Below are 25,652 nucleotides of genomic sequence, written 5' to 3'. Positions count from 1 at the left end.
ACGTGTGAATGGAGCCAAATTGTTTATTTTGCCTACAGCAGATTAATTGGCCAGCCACACTACTGCTAATTGATAATCTAAATGAAAGAGTGTTTGTCGTAAGAATGCAAAGTAATAGAAAGGATCACGCCATAAAACTATGTTCATTAAAGTATCTCAAGAAATTCAGCTGAAAACATATTAGTTAATTGTATTATTAAAACATGACATTGGAATGTTTACAATATGTTTCCAAGTCCAAAAAAACATATATGAAAAATTTAAATATTATTTGTAATATCCATGCTTCTATAACACAATAAATGACTGTTATGATTTGTTATAATTTATGAAATGCAGTCAGCTAAATAAGAAAAATGACACTTGGATCTACTTTCTTCCCAGTATTGCATCATATAGTTTTCCAGTTACTTTGACTTTAATGTCCCTGAAGCCAGATTCTGTAAGGAGCTTGGTATATTCAGATGATGTCTGTTCTTTTCCTTCTGTCTGGAGCAACATGTTTAGTGAGAACAGCTGGCCAATCAGTGGGCCACTTCTGTCTTCATTTAGAACGACTTCCACTAGCAGCACTCCTCCTCCTTAATATTTAGAGAAAATAAACTGTATCAATTATTTGTCACATTTATAAGCAAAACTCATTTGATGTTCTGATTTTTATTCTTTAGTACAGATAATAAGCCAATTTTAATGTATAAAACTAAGAATGCTTGTATTCTTTATAAAATCTATATATTTTAAAACTGTTAAAAGTATTGGCCCATGTGGACATTATGTAGGTATTTAAAGATAATAGTTGTGACCTATACTCATCCTCTGTATTGCTATTACAGCATACCTAACCTTTTAAGACACTTTACATTAATCAGTAGTACTGTGTGTTTGTACATGTGGAATAACACTATGTCTGGCCATTATTTGATTTGTATCTGGTATGTTTCAGTAGTTTTCTCCTCTATATGCTAGATCTTTGGTTTGCAGTTCTAGATCTGGTCGTTGGAGATTAGCTTCTATGCACTGCACACAGAAAGTAGAGGAGAATCTTCTTTCTAACTTTCTGTCACTCAGAAGCATCCCTATGCTCGTGGAGAACACTACAGAGTAGAACTGACCTGTGCTGATGGGAGTAAAGCATTGAGCTGAGATAAAATGTCCTATTTAGCTGCAGAAGTCTCTTTGGTGTCTCTCATGGAGTTCTGTCATACTTAGCACTTTCTAACTCCTTCCTCCTCCCCTCTCCAGAGACTTAAATGTGATGATGTGATCTGCCCATTCAGATTAGATCATTACAGGGATAGGAAGAAACAGCTGATAATGCTAAAACGTGGCATTTTTCTCTGATAATATACAACCCCAATGCCAAAAAAAGTTAATAAAAACATAATGCGACAATTTGTAAACATCATAGATCCATATTTTATCCACAATAAAATATAGAACACATATCAGATGTTGAAAGTGAGAGTATACCATTACATAAAAGAAAATAACTTATTAAGAAATTGATGTCAGCAACACATTTAAAAAAAGTTGGGACACGGGCAACAAAAAGCTGGAAAAGTGGTACTAATAAAAAGGTTGGAATTGGAAGACCAATTTGCAACTAAGTCACATAAAATGGTTCCTGAAAAAGTAAAACTGCAAGGACATAAAATATCCTGTATATACAATACATAATATCATAAAAAGATTCAGAGACCCTGGAGAAAGGTAAAAGGTTGACAGTCAATTTTGAATGCTCGTGATCTAGGGGCCCTCAGACAGCACTGCTTTAAAAACAAGCATAATTATGTACTGGAAATCACTGCATGGGCTCAGGATTACTTCCAAAAATCATTGTCTGTGAACACAGTTCGCTGTCCAATCCACACATGCAAGTTGAAACTGTATCATGCATAAAAGAAGCCATGTGTCAACACAATCCAGAAACATTGAAGTCTTCTGGGGGCCAAAGCTCATTTAAAATAGACTGAGGCAAAATGGAAAACTCTTTTGTGAATCAAAATTTGAATTCTTTTTGGAAAACACAGACACTGTGTTCTGCAGGCTTAAGAGGAGAGGGGCCATCCAGCGCACAGTTGAAAAGCCCACATCTCTGATGGTATGGGGTTGCATTAGTGTCTATGGCGTGGGTAGCTTACACATCTGGAAAAGCAGACATCTCCTCCTTCAGGAAAGGCCTTGTGTAGTTCAGCAAGTGCAAGTTGATGCTAAGGCTACTTTCACACTTGCGGCAGTGTGATCCGGCGGGCAGTTCCATCGTCTGAACTACCCGCCAGATCCGCCGATCTGGCTGTGACTGAAAGCACTTGCAAGACGGATCCAGATGCAGATCCGTCTCACAAATGCATTGCAAGAACGGATCCGTCTCTCTGCTTGTCATGTGGACAGACGGATCCATCTTGTACCTTTTTTCACATTTTTAACGGTCTGCACATGCGCAGGCCGGAAGGAGAGATTTTTCTCTTAATACATTCCTATGGGAAAAAATGCCAGATCGGACATTCAGGCAAGTGTTCAGTTTTTTTCGCTGGAGATAAAACCATTGCATGCTACGGTTTTATCTTTTGACTAATCAGTCAAAACGACTAAACTCAAGACATCCTGATGCATCCTGAATGGATTACTCTCCATTCAGAATGCATGGGGATATGCCTGATCAGTTCTTTTCCGGTATAGAGCCCCTGTGATGGAACTCTATGCTGGAAAAGAAAAACGCTAGTACCCTAAGGCTACATGCACACGACCGTATGTGTTTTGCGGTCCGCAAAACGCAAAAAAAAAGATGACGTTCCGTATGGCATCCGTTTTTTTTTTGCGGATCAATTGTAGTAATGCCTATCCTTGTCCGCAAACTAGAAAAAATAGGACATGCACTATTTTTTTTGCGGAGCAACGGAACGGACATACTGATGCGGACAGCACACAGTGTATTTTCCGCGTTTTTTGCAGACCCATTGAAATGAATGGGTCTGCATCCTATCCGCAAAAAAAAACGGATCGGACACTGAAACAAAATACGGTCGTGTGCATGAGGCCTAAATCACATACTGCATCCATCACAACAGCATGGCTTAGAAGAATCCAGGTGCTGAACTGCCCTGCCTGCATTCCAGAACTTTCACCAGTAGAAAACATTTGACACATCATAAAATAAAAAATCCAACAAAGAAGAGCCAGGACTGTTGAGCAGCTGGAATTTTACATGATACGAGATTGGGAAAACATTCCTCTAAAAAAAAACTCCAGCAATTGGTCTCTTCATGTCACTGACACTCCCGTGACGGGTGCCAGGAGATCAGAGAAGCTGGCAACACGTGGGTTAATCTGAATAGTTCCTTGTGGATCATTTGTATTTGTGTTGTTTTGGTAATGACCACCCCTATGGCAGGTGTTGTTGGTTTGGTCATTCAACTTTCCCTATTTATTACTGCTTACCCCTTCTGGGGGTGTGGTTAATAGCTTCAGTTTCTGGACTCTGACCTGCTGGTTTTTGGATCTCGGTTGAGCTCCTGGTGCTGCTTTTGCTCCACGTGAAGTTAAGTGTCATCTTCCCTATTTGTATTTTGTTTGTTGTCTTCCCCTGTCTTTCGTATCTAGGCCTGAGGGAGACTTCTGTTCACCCTTCTGGTGGAGCAATAGGTTGTCTCAAGTCCTGTCACTATACCAGGGCCCTACAGGATGTGTTAGGGCTCTAGGTTACTGTGTATGAACTTTCCTACAATCGAGGTCAGTTAATACTGATTGGTAGTCAGGACTTGGATTAGGGTTGTTCTAGGAGGTAACCTTCTCCTTTACACTAGTTTCCAGGCCTTGTTCCCTTTCTTCCTATGCTCGGTGTGGTGTTTCCCACCCACACCGCATCCGTGACATTATAAACCGCCAAATAAGCGTCATTTTGTTTGTATCAGTTCAGCCATGGATGCTATCACTGCTCCATGACTTGGGGCTCAGACTGCTTGGCTGATTTGCAAGGGGGTGAGGTGAAGGACAGATGGACATAGGCTGCAGGTGCCAACTCTGATCTTTCAGCAGGAGACTGGGTGGGAGACAATGTGAAGGAACTGGAGGCACTGTCAGCCACCCAATCTACTATCGCCTGTACTTGTTCTGGCCTCACCATGTGTAGAGCCGCATTCGGCCCTACCAAATAACGCTGAAAGTTCTGTCGCCAACTCGCACCTGAGGAAGGTGTTTCACTTGTGCGTGTAGCTGGCACAGATCGACCACGTCCTTTCCCTGCAACAGGAGCTCACCAGCAGCACCACGACCGGGGCCACGTCCCTTATTTGACGCTCTCCTCATTCTTTGCATTCACCCACCAAACTAACAAATGGTTTATGTCAGGTGAAACTGTGACTGCCAATAGTGAACAATTAAGTTCACTGAGAGTAAGGCAGCGCCGGTGTCATAAAGAGGAAAATTTTCTTGAGGTCACACAACAGTGTGACAGGTGAATTTTATACAATTTCTGGTGTTTTTTTTTAAACCCAGAATATAACAGCAGTATTTAAAGTTTGCATTTGACTGTCACAAATGCAACAAAGGCTGCAAATGTATTATCTTGCCCAAAATGTTTTTTCTTTTTTTTTTTAAACCAGAATATAACAATAGTATCTAACGCTAGTATTTGACTGTGACAAATGCAGCAAAGGCCCCAGATGTAGGGTCTTGCAAAAAATGGGTGTTTTTTTAAACCCAGAATATAACAGCAGTAGTATCTAACACTTGTATTGGACTGCCAGAAATGCAATAAAGGCTGCAAATGTATTATCTTGCCCAAAATGGGTGTTTTTTTAATACCAGAATATAACAGCAGTATGTACCGCTTGTATTGGAATGTCACAAATGCAACAAAGGCCGCAAATGTATTATCTTGCAAAAAATGCTTATTTTTTAAAACCCAGTATATAATTGCAGTATTTAAAGCTTGTATTTCACTGTCAGAAATGCAGCAAAGGCCCCAGATGTAGTGTCTTGCCAAAAATGAGTGGTTTTTCAAACCCAGAATATAATTGCAGTATTTAAACCTTGTATTTGACTGTCACAAATGCACATATGCTGTGCTGGTGCACTGAACTTGCACAAAATGGCCGACGACACCCACCTAACTAACAGACGGATAAAAGTTATTTTTCTGTGTCACTGGGCTCAGGGCAGGGTAAAAAAATGGTGCACTGCACCCACAAAACAAAATCGATGTAGATCGCTGAGTTTACAAGCACTTCTGATAACAGAGACTTTCCTATTCTCTCCCTCACAGCAGCAGCATCCTATCCCTACAATAGTAAGAGCAGAGTGACGTGCAGCGCTACGTGACTCCAGCTTATATAGAGGCTGGGTCACATGGTGCACTGGGCAATCACAGCCATGCCGTTAGTAGGCATGGCTGTGATGGTTTCTAAGGGCACACGAGTTAAACGCTTGTTGAACGGCTGCTCTGCAGCCTTTCAAAAAGCGCCATTAACTCACCGAACCCGAACTTTTACTGAAAAGTTTGGGTTTGGGTCCGGGGTCCAAAAATCCTAAAGTTCGGTACGAACCCGAACTTTACAGTTTGGGTTCGCTCAACACTAACCACAAGGTTATACAATGAGAAATACAAGACCATCTGTCTACCCAGAAGAGCCTGAGAGCCTGGAAGCCTCAAAGTTGCCTAGTTGTGGTGTATAGCCTTAGGGGGGGAAGGGTCCTGTTTGGCATTCTGTTTATCATTACAGTGACAAAAATTCTAAAATGAATTTTGTATGCTAGGCAATATCATATAAATTTTCATTTTTATGCTAGCATTGCACACAATAGCCTCTCTTTTCTGTTTTGTTATGTAAACTAATTTGCATATACTTGGGTTTCTGAGAAACACATTCAAATTAAACAAGGTGGATCTTTCTTAGTACGGTACATTGTAGGTTACCAGATGAAAACATTTGTATGTATACAGTAGGGCACAAATGTTTAGAAGTACCTTCTACATATCAGTCTATGAAGCCCCTCACTCTTTTTCCTTGATGATTTCTTATGTACATCGTTGCCTGTCAGAAATCATAGTGGAAAATGTTTCTATCTTAATCCCTCTGCACTTTAGGCACAGACTTACAGTCTATAACTTTAAGCGTCCATACCTTAGCACTGAAGTATTATAATAAACAATATATTAAACTATTTTTCTTTCTAGAAAGTCTCCATTCAAGGATTAATTCTAGACAGATATAAGAGGAACAGGACAATAGCAAAAATTGTACATGTGACTTAACTTTGTTTTATTTTTAAAGACTTTAAAACAATATAACACTGCGCGCTTACTCTGTATTATCACACTAGCCAGCTGATCACCACCTTCCTATCTATCACCCAGATATACAAGCAAGCACCGGTTTCTATATAAATCTCAGTCCTACCTTGACATAGACGTCCGTGCTGTAGTATGTATCCTGCGGTAGTTTGTTTCTCTGCTATATGTGAAGTACACAGGGAAAAAGCAGATCACAGGGAAGATGGCTCCAGCGTAGACTATTAAGTGGTTTTAAAAAGTTTGGGAGAACGCCCCGGCCGGTGGCGATATATAATGGAAGAGACAGAAGCATTACCATCGGCTTTCACGATTCATGTGGATGAGGAAAGTAACCAACATACCCCAGACACAGAAAAAGAGAGAAGAAGAGTAGATAATAACCCCAGAGTAGAATATAAAAAGAGTGAAATATATACTATACAAACAGAAAATAGGTTTGAGACGTTAAATGAACAGAGACTAGATATGGAAATAAATGATGTACAACCATTAAAAAATAAACAGAGATCACCTAGAGACAACAGTGAAGAACCAGAAATGAATATGGATCAGGGAGACCTAAACAATACAAACCAGGGAGAAAGAACAAAGTAGTCAAATAGATAGGGCAGTGAGACCTAAAAATAAGGGGAAGACGGGACAGAATAGAAATACAAGAAGTATGAAAAATAACAGTAAAAAATCTACAAAAAAGACAACACAACAGGATTTTTTCAGAATATACAAAAAAGACATTCAAAAAGAGGATGCAGAGGCGGCAAGAAAAAAAAGAAAACAAATAGAGAAAGGAGTAAAGGAAGAAAAAACTTCTGAGGACTTAGGGCAAAAAATCTACATCTGAGTAAATACACCGTGACAAAGGCAGATAATGATCTATTGAAAAAAGGTCTAAAGTTTGCCCCCACCATCTATTTTAATAAATCTGAAGCCTTTATTGGAATAAGAAAATTTATGAGAAAACTAGCCCTAAAAAGATATTATAAGAAAAAAGAGAAAAATAATATGGAAAATAAGGAAAATGATAATGGTAATGGAAATCCATATATGCATACGAATTTAAAAATGAAATCCAGGTTTGAGCCACTCAATGAATATTCCATACCTATTAATACTTTCTCCAATTTAGTGACTAGAGAAATAAGAAAAACTAGAGAGGTTAATAAATATAGAAAAAACTATACAGGTAATATAACAAAAGCAGAAGGAGAAGCAATACAAAAAATGCAACAAAATAATGAGATAGTCATCCGTCCAGCAGATAAAGGGGGGGTATTGTGATATTAAATAAGGAAGACTATGAAATAGAAATTATGAATATTTTGGGTGACGAAAAAAATATAAACGTCTCAAAGGCCCTAGAGAAATGTATAAAAAAGACCTAAAACAACTAATACAAAAAGGAAAGACGGAGGGTATTCTTAACAAGAATGAAAGTGTGTGTGTGTGTGTGTATATGTGTGTGTGTGTATATATATATATATATATATATATATATATAATCCAAAAATGGCGATCTTTTACCAGAATCCAAAGATTCACAAAGGTATACAAAAACCCCCAGGAAGACCAATAGCGTCGGGCATCGAGAGTTTGACCAGTACACTATCTAAATACATTGACCAGTTTCTACAACCATGTTACCAGACGTTACCATCATTTATAAAAGATACTAATCAGGTATTACAGATCTTAAAGATGATAAACTGGAAAGATGGATATATAATGGGAACACTAGACGTGAAATCTCTGTATTCTATAATTGAAAATAAAAAATGATGTGCAGCAGCAAAACACTTTTTATACAAAAAAGGGGAACTAAATAGCGCTCAAATTGATTATATAGGGGAATGCATTTTATTTATATTAGAAAAGAACTATTTTAGATATAAGGATGATTTTTACTTACAGACATGGGGGGCCGCGATGGGGACGAGGTTCGCACCGGGGTTCGCAAATCTGTATGTTGGACGTTGGGAGGAGGATCACATACACCCCAACGGCGATCTCCGGGCGGGCCTCGTCCTCTGGCGGCGTTTCATAGATTGTCATTTTTATATGGGATAAAGGGGAAGATGCACTAAATTTTTAGAGGAGATTAATAAAAATTAATTTTATCTGGATTTTACATTAACTTATAGTAAATATGAAATTAATTTTTTGGACCTCACCATTTTTGCCACAGAAGACCGTATTAGTACAAAAACTTATTCCAAACCAACAGACTCAAAACAGTTACATCAATAGAGAAAGCTGCCATCTACCTAGATGGTTAGATAATATACCTAGGAGCCAATTCCTTCGCTTAAGAAGAAATTGTACCGAAATAAAAGAATATGAGAAAGAAGCAGAAATATTGGGAAAAAAAATTGAAGCAAAGGGATACAATGGGGATAGAATAGAAATGCAAAAGATGGAAGTGAAAATGATAGAGAGAGAGAAGAATTACTAATACAAAAAAGGGAAAATGACAAGAAACAGAAGGCGGTAGAAATAAAAGACAAAATACCACCCATTATAGTCCCATATAATACACAGACGTATATCCTTAGAAAAATTGTAAAGAAATATTGGGACATATTGAGGGAAGACAAAATTATAGGCAACCTTATACCATCAGTACCTGTTTTTACATACAAAATTGCCTCAACCAGTAAAGGAGCGGGGCTAATAACAAAAAAGAAAAATCACACCAAAGGGAACCTCCCACAAGGTTTCTTTCCATGCAAAAGATGTGCACCATGTATAAAGACAGCAAAAAAATACAGGGAAAATACTAAGCATAAAAAACTATGAGGGTAATTTTGAACAAAAAATAAGGGGTCATATCTCATGCAACACAGAAGGGGTAATCTATGCAATTAGATGCCCCTGCAATAAATTATATATTGGACGCACAAAGAGGAAACTAAAAAAATGGATAAGCGAACATATACGGTATACAATATAAAGAAAAAATCAATAGAACATCCCCTATCCAGACATTTTACTGAGGTGCATAAAGGACAAATAGAAGGATTGTCATTTATGGGTATAGAAAAGGTAGAAAAAGATGCCCGCGGTGGAGATTATATAAAGAAACAATCTAAAAAGGAAACTGAGTGGATATTCAATCTAGATACACTGTTACCAAGAGGTCTGAATTCGGAAATAGAAGTGTTTGGTTTTGAATAGTAATAAACATAGGGGGGATGGACAACACAGACTATAAGAAGAGAGAATAAGCGCAGTGAGTGTAACATTCCCTGACGGAGAGTACCGTATGTACTCGAAACGCGTAGGAAGTTAGATCCTCACTGCCATCCGTAGTTCACAGACGGTGATGTCACCCGCTCAGACGTGAGCGCAAGTAAAAGGTAACGGGAGTATATCGCCACCGGCCGGGGTGTTCTCCCAAACTTTTTAAAACCACTTAATAGTCTACGCTGGAGCCATCTTCCCTGTGATCTGCTTTTTCCCTGTGTACTTCACATATAGCAGAGAAACAAACTACCGCAGGATACATACTACAGCACGGACGTCTATGTCAAGGTAGGACTGAGATTTATATAGAAACCGGTGCTTGCTTGTATATCTGGGTGATGGATAGGAAGGTGGTGATCAGCTGGCTAGTGTGATAATACAGAGTAAGCGCGCAGTGTTACATTGTTTTATGGTCAATTGTGTTTTATACGGCTGGTCTGTATAAAGTCTTTTCATAGCAAGAAACGGGGCTGATATTTCACTGCAGCGATAGTGAATGTGTTGAAGCGCCAGTTGAAGAATTCTGCATAGACTGACTATTTTTAAAGACTTGTTTGGATATTGTGGGGATTTGCTCTAGTAGACAGGCTGGAGGACGCAGTATAGAGGCAACCACTAAGTCTTTAACTTAAACAGTTCAGTGTTTTATTCACACATGAGGAAAAACAAAAAGTGACATTTTGGAGTCTAGGTGCTTGTTCACACCATGAAAAGTCCACAGAGCAAAATGCTTCACCTGGTTTGCAGTTTCTCCACCTGTGGTCCACAGCAGGCTTTAGGGGCCTGTGTCTCAGCATGCTGCTCCCAACCCTTTTGCACGACACAAGTTTTCAGATCCCAAAACACACAGGGACTGACCGCGTTCATACGTAGTGTTTTTGTGGAGTTTGCAATTTAGTCACTTTTTTGTATTTTTAATTGAATGGTACGGTAAATATTTTTTCATTTTATGAAAATTACTGAAAAATCCTCAAATCCATTAAGATTTGCTTGCCTTTCTACAAAGTCTAATGTGCCTACAGATTATGAATCACATTTACTAAATAGTGATGTTTGATAGGCAAAACGTTCACCAGAATAAAATGTACCACACCTATTATGAGGTGCAAATTTCTTGCATCTTGTGCTGTCTGTGCACCACAAACTGAAATCTAAAGGCATATTTTCACTGCCTGTCTGAGCAGGCAATTGTCAGGAAAGGATTATTCTCTCGATAACTTCCTGCTCATCAGTGGAGATGAAGAGCTGCATTTACATGCAGTGATCACTGTATGGGGACACATGATGGCCACTGCAATCGCTTGTCCTCATACAAATTGTTTCCATGCAACAAATCACAGTTTACACAGCACCATCTGCAGCCTAGAAAAGATGAATTAATGTGCTGCATGAAAAAATAATTCACTCAATAAACGTTCAGCGAGTAATAGATCATTTATGCAAACACAAAAATCGTTGTTTGCCGGCAACAGATCGGGCTGTGTAAACACGCTCTGCTGCCGGCAAACAACTAGTCAGTATAAGGAAGAGCGATGGCATTAGCGATCACTCTTCTATGTAAATGCAATGCTCTCCACCAATGAGAAGCAAGCACTTGTCGGGAAGGAACGCTGTATCGTCCTGTCTAAAGAAACCTTTTTCTATTGGTGTAGATTATTGGAAAAGTATTTGACTCGCGTAGCTAAATGCCTTCTACTATGTTCACCCAACTTTAGAGTGTGACAAGAGTGTCAGAAAATTAATTTAAAAAAGTAAAAAAAATTTGTGCCATCTCCACAATGACTTATGACTTTTTTTAGGCCACAAAACTGACATACAACTTTGATAACTGCAGCTCACCAGGTTTACAAGACTGGTAAATCTTCTTCAGTAGTTTAAGGCATTTATCTTCTGTCCAGTCATGAAGAATCCTGGCCAAAATAAACAGGTCTGCCTCAGGAATAGCATCATTAAAGAAGTCTCCTGAGGTAAAAAAGCAAAAGATATCAATATAATTAAATGCAGAACATAGAGAAAAATTAACAATAAATGTTAAAAGTATGAATATTCTATATTATTATTTTTTTATTTTTTTTTGTCAATGGTTTTCTTGAGATACAGTACATTTTTGAAGTCACTTTCTGTATTTTCCTTCCTGTCTCTTTAACTTTCTCTGTTTGGATTTTGGCATGGCAAACAGTCTCACTTGACTTTCTCAGTCAGACTATTCACTATGATTTTATTAGAGCATCACACTTATATGTGCAATGCTGTTCTGTGGGCATCTTTATCTAGGCATATCAAAAGAGCTGTAATACTGTTATCCCAATTCTACAGCTAGAATCTATAATAAGAATTATAACACCTTCCCCTCAAAGCAGCAGTAAACTGACAATGGATTAAATATCTATATAGCAGTTTTTATCTCTCTGTGCTAACTGCTACAGAAGGACAGTATCTTGCATTTAAATTTGAATGGGATAACACTCCCACAAATATCAAAATAAAAAAGAACCCTTTCTGAATGTCCATTTAATAACTCATAAAACATTCCATTTATAGCACCAGAGCTTGGAAGGGTGACATCCATTCCATTCAAAAAGCTGTTTCAAAAGGAGTCTGTCAGCAGTTTTGACCCTGCAAAACTGCTGACTACAGTAGGCAGGAGTTGTAGACACCTGTAATCCATGTTTTCTTTATTTGTGGTGATGTTTTGGCATAAATCACACGATAACTTTTCTTTCTGGGTCAGTATAATTACAGCTATATCAGATACATATCACTTTTTTAAGTTTTACTACTTTTGCACAATAAAAACCTTTTTTTTTTTAAATGAACATGTCTATGCATCACCACATCCAAGACCCATAACTTTTATATTTCTACAGAGCTGTGAGGGTTTGATTTTTGTGGAACGACTATCATTTTGTAGAACATAACACTTTTGATTACTATTTATTCCAGCAATCCTTTCATTTTTGTATTTTTTTGCAAGGAATTCACTGTACAGGATAAATTACATGATAATTGTGTAGTGCGGTTCCAGATGTGACAATACCAAATATGTAAGATTTTATTTTTTCAATTTTTCCATTGAAAGGCATTTATTCAATGGAAAAATGTGTTTCTTTTATGCCTGGATTTTTTTGAACTTTTTCAACCATTTATTAGTCCCACAAGGGGACTATAATGGTCGGTCTTTTGATCTTTCTAAAATACATTGCACTATTCATGCAGTGCAATGTATTTTACTGTCCGGCTGATCAGAGAGGTGCAGCCTGTTAGGACACACTGAAGGCAGGCCTGGGGCCTTCATTAGGCCACAGCTTGCATACATAGACATCAGCATCACATGAACTCATTTGTGGGGTGCCGATCAGAGGTAGAGGGAGCTCCCCTCCCTCTAAATCACTTTGATGCGGCTGGTCCTATTGACCCTGCCATCTAAGGGGTTAAATGGCCTGGATCTACACATCTGCCTGTCCAGGCCATTACAGAAGGAGCACGGATCATGTAAGAGCTGTTCCATGCAGCATTTAGACTCAGCCACCGTAAAAAAAGGCGGCAACCCAGCCTAAGGTCCCTTAGTGAGTAGTTTGGTGGTCACTAAGGGGTTAACAGCAATTCTGTATTGTTTATGCACACAATTTGAATGTAGAATTAGGAAAACAATACAGAAATCTCAAATGTCATCCATTGCTGCCATTTCCTTTCTTCTATACCTAGTAGTGTCTTATATACTGCACCTTCCAGGAAATTTATGTTGTTGCTCGTCTGTTGCAAAATGCTTCTTGGCTGCTTGCAAAACGTTTGGCATGTCCATAATAGTGACTGTTGACTCCTTATATGTAGATACAAGTTGTTTTGCAAGACTTCCTGTACATCCTATAAGAGAAAATATGAGAAAGAATATATATCCATTAAAGGGGGTCATTTACAAATTATTATCATTTGATCTGCTGTGGAAAACACGCATCAAAACTAGTCCTAATGAAAATTGACTTCATTGTCTATCAAGGAATCAGATTCCACTTATTTTTCAAAGTTCCTTTGGAAAATGAAATTATCAATCTGTTCGGTTGCTATGGGCAACAAAGCCAGTATTTATTTGCACTAGTTTTGATAAATTGTAGTGCCCTGGAACAGGGGTACTGTGAAGTGTGGACATTTGCCTATTTCCCCTTATAAACTTCTTACTTTCACTCGATTTAAACAGCTCACAAATCGACGAAAGTCATCAATACAGCATTACTGCGGACTAACCAACAGAAGGCTGGTATTTATTGGCCTAGGTGGTGACGAAAAACCCACCAGTGGAGTCCTTACCAACAAGAACCTCCCGATAAAACAGTGCTGCATTAACGGAGGCACGTTTGGGGAGCGACAATATCCTGAGGTCTGGCCGAAGTTCAAGTCAATCCAAAGGTAAAAATCACTTGCAAGTTGTTTAGTAGCGGGACGCCACTACCTACCCCGCTTCAGCGGGACGCCGCTGTTCAGGTGTGGGGTAGTTATTCTATGAACACTAGTTGTGGTCTCGAAATCTAGTGGAGCTAATTGAACGTTGCTTTGTAAGAACTTTGATAGGATCGGTATCTACCGATTTTCTTTAGGGTTTTATACCCTTTATATGGACATTGGGTCGATTATTCCATCGAATATTTATCGAATAACAACTGCTATTTCTTCCTGTCACTTATCCCTTGCAATCTGGGCTGCTATTATATGTACAGTTGCTACTTTTATTGTGTTGCTATGGTAATAGCATAGAGCCATATTGTATACACTCTATGCTGCTACCTTCTTTTTGTTTTATTGCATTTTTAGTGCTGAGCTTAGCACATTAAATATCAGTGTATTATTTGTTCAATCACATGGTCCCGGCTTTCTTTGAGTGCTCTGTCCATTATTATACAATTTTTCCCCCTCTTTATTCGAGTGAGTGTTCTCGTTTGGACAGGTGCACCTCCCTTGGTGTCCAGGTTTCTCTAGTGCAACATCTTTACTATTGTTTTTAAAATCAGTTTTGAATAACTTGAGGGGTGTACTTTCTACAATGGGGTCATTTATGAGGGGGGTTTTAGTATTTAAGCCCCACAAAGTGACTCCAGAATTGAACTGGTCCTTAAAAAGTGGGTTTGAAATTTTCTTAAACATTTTAAGAATTGCTTCTAAAACTCTAAGCCTTCTAACGTCCTAAAAAATTAAATTGCATTTACAAAATGATGCCAACATAAAGTAGACATATAAGGAATGTTAAGTAATAAATATTTTATGAGGTATCACATTCTGTTTTAAAAGCAGATACATTGAAATTTTTAAATTTGCTAATTTAATATTTTTTTGGTAAATTTGGGATTCTTTCCTAATTATGGGGAAATATATTGACTCAAATTTATGACTGTCATGAAGTACAATATGTCACGAGAAAACAATCTCAGAATGGCTCGGATAAGTAAGTGTTTCAAAGTTATTACCACATAAAGTGACACATGTCAGATTTGCAAAAAATGGCCTGGGCAGGAGGGTGAAAACTGGCTCGGGGTAGAAGGGGTTAATACTGTTTAACTGCATTTTATATGTATGTTGTGATATATTTCCTGTTTATTTTCATTTTATTTGTAAAGGCACTGTGGAAAGGGTTAATGAATACTGTGAGACTTTTGGGACTTTGAAGGAAAAGCTGGCAATTTTCCACTGCTGCCATAGGGTTTAAAGAAGATCATGTTTTGGAGGGGAAAAGCCTGACTTTTTTCCATCAAAATCAGACATACTGAACCTTTTGAATGTCTGGTTTAGCCATGTCTGAAAACCTGTTTGCTCTGTCATTGCCAATGAGTATAATTGAAGCTCTAATGTAAGTCTATGCGAGATGGAAAGTATCACTTCACCGCTCCCACTAGAAGGTTCTAGTTTAGTTAGAAACTGTATATAAGTAGAGCAGTCAGAGCCATTGAGTAGCATAGAAGCTCTAATATAAGTCTATGACAGACAGGAGTGATAAAGCTTCATTCACACATCAGTGATTTCCATTAGTGTTGAGCGGCAGGTGCCATATTCGATTTCGACGAAATTCGTGAATATTCGATAGAATATTCGTTTTATATTCGTCGAAATCGAATATTCGCCATTATTTTACTTATCGCGATTAATATGCGATTTAAATAATCGCGTATTGCGATTTTTCCTTTTTAACTTAAAGGCTACTGTCCTAGTCTCCTATTGAAATAGCAATGCGATTAATTCAAGTTATAATAATCGAATCTCGATTTCAACTTGGCACAGCTATATTACATATTAGGCAATATGGAATATGGCAGTGCTAAGCTGAAATCGAAATTCGATCAATTAAAGTTATAATAATCGAATTACGATTTCAACTTGGACCTGGTTTACTATGGTTGGCTCGGTAGAATTAGCGAATATGACGAATGTATTGAGACAGCTAAGTTTAATTCGCTATGCGATTATATTACTGCTTTTTTTATAAATAGAATAATTCTAATAATTATCAGGTATTATAATTATTCTATTTATTAAAAAAAAAGCAGTCATATAATCACATAGCGAATTAAACTTGGCTGTCTCTATAGTAAACTTTCCTGTATCATTGCTAGAATTAGCGAAGTTGATGAATAGGTAGCTAAAACGAAGATGCAGAATACTTCGTTATCTTCGTTTTGTGGAATATGATGAATACATTCGCCATATTCGTTTTGTGGAATATGACGAATACATTTGTCATATTCGCTAATTCTACCAAGCCAACCATAGTAAACCAGGTCCAAGTTGAAATCGCAATGCGATTAATATAACTCGAAGTAATCGCATGGCGATTTCAACTTAGCACTGCCATATTCCATATTCGTTAATTCTAGCCTAATATGGATTTTGAATTTGAAATCGAAATTCGATTATTTAAAGTTAAAATAATCGAATTGCGATTTCAACTTGGACCTGCTATATTCCATATTAGGCTAGAATTAACGAATATGGAATATAAGTTACAATCGCATTACACGATAATGACAACTACGTAATTATCGAGTAAGGCGATTTCTTTCTTTTTTTTCCCATATCGAGTATAGCGTTTTGAATCCTTCAATCCTAAAATTCGCTTCACATACAATTTATTAAACAGTGTTGGATATAGTTGGTATACTAGACATGCGTTAACATAAGCTAAAATTTCAAAAGAAAAATAAATGGCGGGACATTTACCTCAGCACTTGCCATAAACGATAAAATCGCTTTTTTTTTTTTTCAACTGACAGAGTAGAATCGTGAATAGGGATGAGTGAACTCTAAATGTATAGTTCGGGTTCGTACCGAATTTTGGGGTGTCCGTGACATGGACCCGAACCCGGACATTTTCGTAAAAGTTCGGTGTTCGTCGCTTTCTTGGCGCTTTTGTGATGCTTTCTTGGCGCTTTTAGAAAGGCTGCAAAGCAGCCAATCAACAAGTGTCATATTACTTGCCCCAAGAGGCCGTCACAGCCATGCCTACTATTGGCATGGCTGTGATTGGCCAGAGCACCATGTGACCCAGCCTCTATTTAAGCTGGAGTCACATAGCGCCGCCCGTCACTCTGCTCTGATTAGCGTAGGGAGAGGTTGCGGCTGCGACAGTAGGGCGAGATTAGGCAGATTAACTCCTCCAAAGGACTTGATTAATCGATCGATCTGCAGCTGTGCATCATTGAGCTGCTGAAATTCAATTGCTCACTGTTTTTAGGCTGCACAGACCGTTTGTCAGTCACTTTTTTCTGGGGTGATCGGCGGCCATTTTGTGTCTTGTGCGGTGCTGCGACCAAGTGGATCCAAGCTGCGACCAAGTGCATTTAACCCTCAATGGTGTGGTTGTTTTTTGGCTAAAGCCTACATCAGGGTGAAGCTGTCACACCAAGTGCATTTAACCAGCAATAGTCTGTTAATTTTTTGGCCATATACTAAATCAGGGGCAAGCTGCGCCCGTCACAAAGGGCATTTAACCCTCAGTAGTGTGGTTGGTCAAGCTGTCACACCAAGTGCATTTAACCAGCAATAGTCTGTTCATTTTTTGGCCATATACTAAATCAGGGGCAAGCTGCGCCCGTCACAAAGGGCATTTAACCCTCAGTAGTGTGGTTGGTCAAGCTGTCACACCAAGTGCATTTAACCAGCAATAGTCTGTTCATTTTTTGGCCATATACTACATCAGGGGCAAGCTGCGCCCGTCACCAAGTGCATTTAACCCTCAGTAGTGTGGTTGGTCAAGCTGTCACACCAAGTGCATTTAACCAGCAATAGTGTGGTTATTTTTGGGCCATATCCCAGTCTAATTCTGTCACTAAATCCATACCGGTCACCCAGCGCCTAAATACTAGGCCTCAAATTTATATCCCGCTAAATCTGTCGTTACCGCTGTCCTGTTGTGGATGGGCAAGTTATTTAGTGTCCGTCAAAGCACATTTTTTGTTCAGGGTTGAAATACAATTCCCAATTTAGCAATTTCATAATTTAGTGGTTTCTGCTATATCAGAGCTATTTGAAATCTATCCCTAAAAGGGTATATAATATTCAAGGTGCACATAGGGTCATTCAGAATAACTTCACACACACGCTACTGTGCATTTCCAAGTCTAATTCTGTTAGTAAATCTATACCGGTCACCCAGCGCCTAAATACTAGGCCTCAAATTTATATCCCGCTGAATTTGAATTCAATACATTGGGCCAAATAATATTTTTGTTGTTGTGGTGAACCATAACAATGAGGAAAACATCTAGAAAGGGACGCGGACGTGGACGTGGACATGGTCGTGGTGGTGTTAGTGGACCCTCTGGTGCTGGGAGAGGACGTGGCCGTTCTGCCACATCCACACGTCCTAGTGTACCAACTACCTCAGGTCCCAGTAGCCGCCAGAATTTTTCAGCAATATATGGTGGGGCCCAATGCCGTTCTAAGGATGGTAAGGCCTGAGCAGGTACAGGCATTAGTCAATTGGGTGGCCGACAGTGGATCCAGCACGTTCACATTATCTCCCACCCAGTCTTCTGCAGAAAGCGCACAGATGGCGCCTGAAAACCAACCCCATCAGTCTGTCACATCACCCCCATGCATATCAGGGAAACTGTCTGAGCCTCAAGTTATGCAGCAGTCTCTTATGCTGTTTGAAGACTCTGCTGGCAGGGTTTCCCAAGGGCATCCACCTAGCCCTTCCCCAGCGGTGGAAGACATAGACTGCACTGACGCACAACCACTTATGTTTCCTGATGATGAGGACATGGGAATACCACCTCAGCATGTCTCTGATGACGAAACACAGGTGCCAACTGCTGCGTCTTTCTGCAGTGTGCAGACTGAACAGGAGGTCAGGGATCAAGACTGGGTGGAAGACGATGCAGGGGACGATGAGGTCCTAGACCCCACATGGAATGAAGGTCGGGCCACTGACTTTCACAGTTCGGAGGAAGAGGCAGTGGTGAGACCGAGCCAACAGCGTAGCAAAAGAGGGAGCAGTGGGCAAAAGCAGAACACCCGCCTCCAAGAGACTCCGCCTGCTACTGACCGCCGCCATCTGGGACCTAGCACCCCAAAGGCAGCTTCAAGGAGTTCCCTGGCATGGCACTTCTTCAAACAATGTGCTGACGACAAGATCCGAGTGGTTTGCACGCTGTGCCATCAGAGCCTGAAGCGAGGCATTAACGTTCTGAACCTGAGCACAACCTGCATGACCAGGCACCTGCATGCAAAGCATGAACTGCAGTGGAGTAAACACCTTAAAACCAATGAAGTCACTCGGGCTCCCCCTGCTACCTCTTCTGCTGCTGCCGCCTCGGCCTCTTCTGCTGCTGCCGCCTCGGCCTCTTCCTCTGCCTCTGGAGGAACGTTGGCACCTGCCGCCCAGCAAACAGGGGATGTACCACCAACACCACCACCACCTCCGTCACCAAGCGTCTCAACCATGTCGCACGGCAGCGTTCAGCTCTCCATCTCACAAACATTTGAGAGAAAGCGTAAATTCCCACCTAGCCACCCTCGATCCCTGGCCCTGAATGCCAGCATTTCTAAACTACTGGCCTATGAAATGCTGTCATTTAGGCTGGTGGACACAGACAGCTTCAAACAGCTCATGTCGCTTGCTGTCCCACAGTATGTTGTTCCCAGCCGCCACTACTTCTCCAAGAGAGCCGTGCCTTCCCTGCACAACCAAGTATCCGATAAAATCAAGTGTGCACTGCGCAACGCCATCTGTAGCAAGGTCCACCTAACCACAGATACGTGGACCAGTAAGCACGGCCAGGGACGCTATATCTCCCTAACTGCACACTGGGTAAATGTAGTGGCAGCTGGGCCCCAGGCGGAGAGCTGTTTGGCGCACGTCCTTCCGCCGCCAAGGATCGCAGGGCAACATTCTTTGCCTCCTGTTGCCACATCCTCCTTCTCAGCTTCCTCCTCCTCTTCTTCCACCTGCTCATCCAGTCAGCCACACACCTTCACCACCAACTTCAGCACAGCCCGGGGTAAACGTCAGCAGGCCATTCTGAAACTCATATGTTTGGGGGACAGGCCCCACACCGCACAGGAGTTGTGGCGGGGTATAGAACAACAGACCGACGAGTGGTTGCTGCCGGTGAGCCTCAAGCCCGGCCTGGTGGTGTGTGATAATGGGCGAAATCTCGTTGCAGCTCTGGGACTAGCCAATTTGACGCACATCCCTTGCTTGGCGCATGTGCTGAATTTGGTGGTGCAGAAGTTCATTCACAACTACCCCGACATGTCAGAGCTGCTGCATAAAGTGCGGGCCGTCTGTTCGCGCTTCCGGCGTTCACATCCTGCTGCTGCTCGTCTGTCTGCGCTACAGCGTAACTTCGGCCTTCCCAGCTCACCGCCTCATATGCGACGTGCCCACCAGGTGGAACTCCACCTTGCACATGCTGGACAGACTGTGCGAGCAGCAGCAGGCCATAGTGGAGTTTCAGCTGCAGCACGCACGGGTCAGTCGCACTACAGAACAGCACCACTTCACCACCAATGACTGGGCCTCCATGCGAGACCTGTGTGCCCTGTTGCGCTGTTTCGAGTACTCCACCAACATGGCCAGTGGCGATGATGCCATTATCAGCGTTACAATACCACTTCTATGTCTCCTTGAGAAAACACTTAGGGCGATGATGGAAGAGGAGGTGGCCCAGGAGGAGGAGGAAGAGGAGGAGGAAGAGGGGTCATTTTTAGCACTTTCAGGCCAGTCTCTTCGAAGTGACTCAGAGGGAGGTTTTTGGCAACAGCAGAGGCCAGGTACAAATGTGGCCAGCCAGGGCCCACTACTGGAGGATGAGGAGGAGGTGGAGGAGGATGAGGATGAAGCATGGTCACAGCGGGGTGGCACCCAACGCAGCTCGGGTCCATCACTGGTGCGTGGCTGGGGGGAAAGGCAGGACGATGACGATACGCCTCCCACAGAGGACAGCTTGTCCTTACCCCTGGGCAGCCTGGCACACATGAGCGACTACATGCTGCAGTGCCTGCGCAACGACAGCAGAGTTGCCCACATTTTAACCTGTGCGGATTACTGGGTTGCCACCCTGCTGGATCCACGCTACAAAGACAATGTGCCCACCTTACTTCCTGCACTGGAGCGTGATAGGAAGATGCGCGAGTACAAGCGCACGTTGGTAGACGCGCTACTGAGAGCATTCCCAAATGTCACAGGGGAACAAGTGGAAGCCCAAGGCCAAGGCAGAGGAGGAGCAAGAGTGTCACGGCCAGCTCCTCTGAGGGCAGGGTTAGCATGGCAGAGATGTGGAAAACTTTTGTCAACACGCCACAGCTAACTGCACCACCACCTGATACGCAACGTGTTAGCAGGAGGCAACATTTCACTAACATGGTGGAACAGTACATGTGCACACCCCTCCACGTACTGACTGATGGTTCGGCCCCATTCAACTTCTGGGTCTCTAAATTGTCCACGTGGCCAGAGCTAGCCTTTTATGCCTTGGAGGTGCTGGCCTGCCCGGCGGCCAGCGTTTTGTCTGAACGTTTATTCAGCACGGCAGGGGGCGTCATTACAGACAAACGCAGCCGCCTGTCTACAGCCAATGTGGACAAGCTGACGTTCATAAAAATGAACCAGGCATGGATCCCACAGGACCTTTCCGTCCCTTGTCCAGATTATATATTTCCAGCAAAATCAATAAACATTGATATACGGGGGTAATTGTATAGTATATGTATCCAGCATGGTATTAATTAAACCCCTAAAAAATAATAATTTTTATTGGTATACGTTAAAACGATCCCTAAAGGATCCACTTGATCAAGGCTATTAGATATACAAACAAATTTTTTTTTTTAAATTAAGTGACCAGAAAACCACATCCAGAAAAGATTTTACACTGGGGTATGGGGAAAATGCTGTCCCTAAATCTACCCCTATCCTAGAGCCCTTCGCCCAGGGAGGGCTCCTGATGGTGGAGGCCCCCTGTCCGCGTACCTGTACTGCTAGCCCTTCCTGCTCCCTAAAGGGGTGCAACAGAGTACGTGGACTGTTATCCCAGGTAAAAGATTAGGATATTAAATTTATCAACTATATGAATAGGCTGGATGGGAATTGAAAAAATAGAGACACAAACAGTGGTACAGACAAACACAGAAATACACGAACATACACTTAGTGTTGATATTATAATCATACACCTAAGGGGTTGACATTATAGTCAAACACCTCACTTGCCTCGACGCATTTCACCCACGTGTAAATTGTGGGATCATCAGGAGGTGTAATTATATATTAAATATGCAAGCCTTTGTATGTGACTAAAGAAGTGCCAATATAGGGCTGGGTCACATAAAGGGGGTGCTCAAAGATATGTGCCGGCTAAAAAGCCTGAACGCACAAGTGAAATAGACTCTCTACCAGGGGTTAAGACAGGAGGATATATTCATATCAGTGATACTTATGCCTGTTTAGGACTCCATCCAGTATAGATAATGTTATCCACATCTACATCCACATCCTGTATAGGGCAGGAAACAATTATACACCACAGTCAATTTCAATGTATAAGCATCTATATATAAATGAAATCACTGGTAAGTGTAAACTCACGGTTTAGTAGATATAGTTGACCATAGTTTGTTAGTCCCCTGCCATGGTAGCTTGACAGAGCATACACTAAAAATAAGGTGCATCATTAGTTGTAAGCATTGATGCTGGTGCTCACTAAGCGCATGGAATTCAAGAGTCCTCTGACTGCAGGGATGCCATACTTACATGGTGGAGTCTCCTCTAGAATCTATGTCCCCCTGGTAGGCGATTTGTTCACTGATGCGCCGGCTGTATTTAAAAGAGCCGCCGCATCACGTCACTGATGGTTAATTAAATACAAGCCCAGCTCCATTTCCTGCTCCCGGAACGCATATGCGCTCCAACTGCCGGAAATGCTCACTCCTATGGGCTGGGTTGTGCAATCTCAACCAGCGCCGCCTTTCTGAGTGTTGGAACGCACATGCGTTCCAAAGAGCGACTTCCGGTCTTGCGACCTCCCTCCCTACAGTTCCTGTATATGCGTTCATGCAGGATGCGGTGCGTTCCGTATGCTAATTTACTCCCTTATAGCTGTAGCCAGACCAACCCCAAATCCTGTTCAAATATATCAATCTATAGTTTGACAGGGTTATGATAGAATTTGGCAGGCATGGGATGCTGTTATTCACAGTCATGGCCATAATTTACATATGATCATGGCCATAGTGTATGATCCCACAGTATATAGGTATTACCAGCATGTATCAGGGTAGGTGCATACATTGGGCACCGAAATCATACAATGCCCCACATTAACTGTAGCGAGGTATATATAAATATGATTATAGAGTTCGTGATGCAGAGGCTTAAAAATACACATTCCGGCGTATAGCACGATTAATTTTGATGTGTACATCTTTAAAAGGGTAACCAGAGTGCATGGTTACCTATGGACAGTGATCCGATATTGCGTCACTAATGTCCAATCTGATATATATTTTTCATGCTTTCCGCATGTGGTCTAATCTTCAGTACATTTTTTACATCACATGATGCTTGGCTCTTAAAGACGGAAATAGGGATATCACAGACACTGTCATACTTCATAAAAAACAGGTAAATGTCAGCCTTTCGTTAATACCAGTAGGTGCCTGAGATCGAAATCTGTGTATCCACACACACTCCTTCTGCAGGATTTTTTTGTCCCAGTTCCCACCTCTAGGTGAAGGTGGTATAAGCTCCAGAACGGAGAATTTTAAACAGAGAGGGTCCCCTCCATGTACGTCATTAATATGGGAGGCTACTGGAGTGACTTTTTTGTTGATGACATCATTAACATGTTCGCAGACTCTCCTGCGTAGCTCCCTTATCGTCTTCCCTATATAATCTTTAGGGCAGGGGCATTGGCAGATATAAATAGCCCCTTTACTGCGACAGCTGCAGAAGTTCCTGATATCAATTGTCTGTCCAGTGGCACTACATGTTATGACTTTTGCCGTAGATATATATTGGCAGGCTTTACAGGTACCGCATCTAAACATCCCGAGGGGTTTACGGTCCAACCAAGTGCCCTCCCTAATGGGGGGAGCGTAATGGCTATGTACCAGACTGTCTTTAAGGCTTTTGCCTCGTCTGTAACAGACACTTGGTTTTTCAGTTAGGATATCCGATAGATCCTGGTCCATCCGTAGAATGGGCCAGTATCTATTGAGTACCCTCATCACCTCTTGATTAGCAGAGTCGTAGGTGGAAACGATACGGGGTGGTTGTGCTGTATCTGCGTCTCTCGGTTTAGGGACCAATAGTTTAGTGCGATCCTGTGATACTGCATGTTTGAATGCTAGGTTCAAGGGTTTCTGTGGATAACCTCTCTCTTTGAACCTGGATTGCAATTTCCTTGCTTCATTAAAGAAGGCTTGATTGTCCGAGCAATTCCTCCGTGCACGGAGATATTGTCCCCTCGGTATCCCTCTTTTGAGGGGAACCGGGTGGTGACTATCCCAGTGCAGGAGGGAATTGGTAGCGGTCGTCTTTCTAAACATATTTGCAGTTAACCTGTCACCTTCAATTGTGACACGCACATACAGGAAGGCAATTGATTTTGAGTCAATCTCTGACGTAAAATGAAGGCCCACATTGTTCACATTAATGTCAGTAATAAACCTACTGAAATCGTCCGACCCACCTTTCCAGACCAGAAACACGTCATCGATGTACCGTGTCCAGACCAGTATCTTGTCTGTCCACCACATGTTCTGGTCTGGAAAGATATGGGTGTCCTCCCACCAGCCCAGGAAGAGGCTGGCATATGAGGGGGCACAAGGGCTCCCCATTGCCGTCCCCCTGAGCTGGTGGAAGAACCGCCCATTAAATAGAAAATAGTTATGGGTCAAGACGAACTCGAGAAGCCTGAGTACAAAGGCATTATGTTCCCTACAGAATGTCCCCCTAGTTGCTAAGAAGTATTCAATGGCGTGGAGCCCTCTATCATGGGGTATAGAACTGTATAGGGACTCCACGTCGATACTGGCAAGAAGGCATCCCTGGTCCAAATTGATGGTGTCAATTTTGTTAAGAAAGTCCATCATGTCCCTAGTATATGCCGGTAGGGACACGACGAACTGACTTAGGACACGGTCATTATAGATTCCACTGTTTTGAGTAAGTGAATCGACCCCTGAAATAATTGGTCTACCTTTTAATGGATTCGTGCCTTTATGGACCTTGGGGAGCCCGTAGAAGGTCGCTGTACATGGGAACATTGGGAGGAGGAAGTCATATTCCGAAGGTGATATTACTTTTTTTACAAATACCTTCGTCCAGTATACTCTTTAATTCTGCCTTAAACTGGATGGTGGGATTCGATGTTAAAGTTCCATATCCCCCTCTATCCTTGAGCAGATCCATGCACATCTGCACGTATAGGGGCTGGTCCAGGATCACCAGGTTTCCCCCTTTATCGGAGGGCTTTATGATGATGGATTTGTCCCGTTCAAGCGACTGCAGTGCAGACATTTCCACCCGTGATAGATTGTATTTCCTAGGTCGTATGTTCTCGAGTTTCTCTAGATCCGATAGTACCATCTGTAGGAAAATCTCTATACATTCATAGTTATGTGGGGGCGGCAT

The 25,652-nt window shown here is 41.5% G+C and overlaps 1 protein-coding gene across 1 annotated transcript; it reads right to left on the bottom strand.

Moving 5' to 3' along the window:
* Window positions 1-369: 369 nt before the first annotated feature.
* On the bottom strand, window positions 370-25,652 carry LOC122931737 (acetylserotonin O-methyltransferase-like). The gene is given in 5 exon segments (XM_044285803.1): window positions 370-581; window positions 11,372-11,491; window positions 13,258-13,282; window positions 13,284-13,396; window positions 25,337-25,652. Coding segments are annotated over 5 exon segments (786 nt in total).

This window comes from Bufo gargarizans, chromosome 3, assembly GCF_014858855.1.
Source record: "Bufo gargarizans isolate SCDJY-AF-19 chromosome 3, ASM1485885v1, whole genome shotgun sequence".
Classification (NCBI taxonomy): Eukaryota; Metazoa; Chordata; class Amphibia; order Anura; family Bufonidae; genus Bufo; species Bufo gargarizans.
This window is presented reverse-complemented; position numbering and strand designations above follow the sequence as displayed.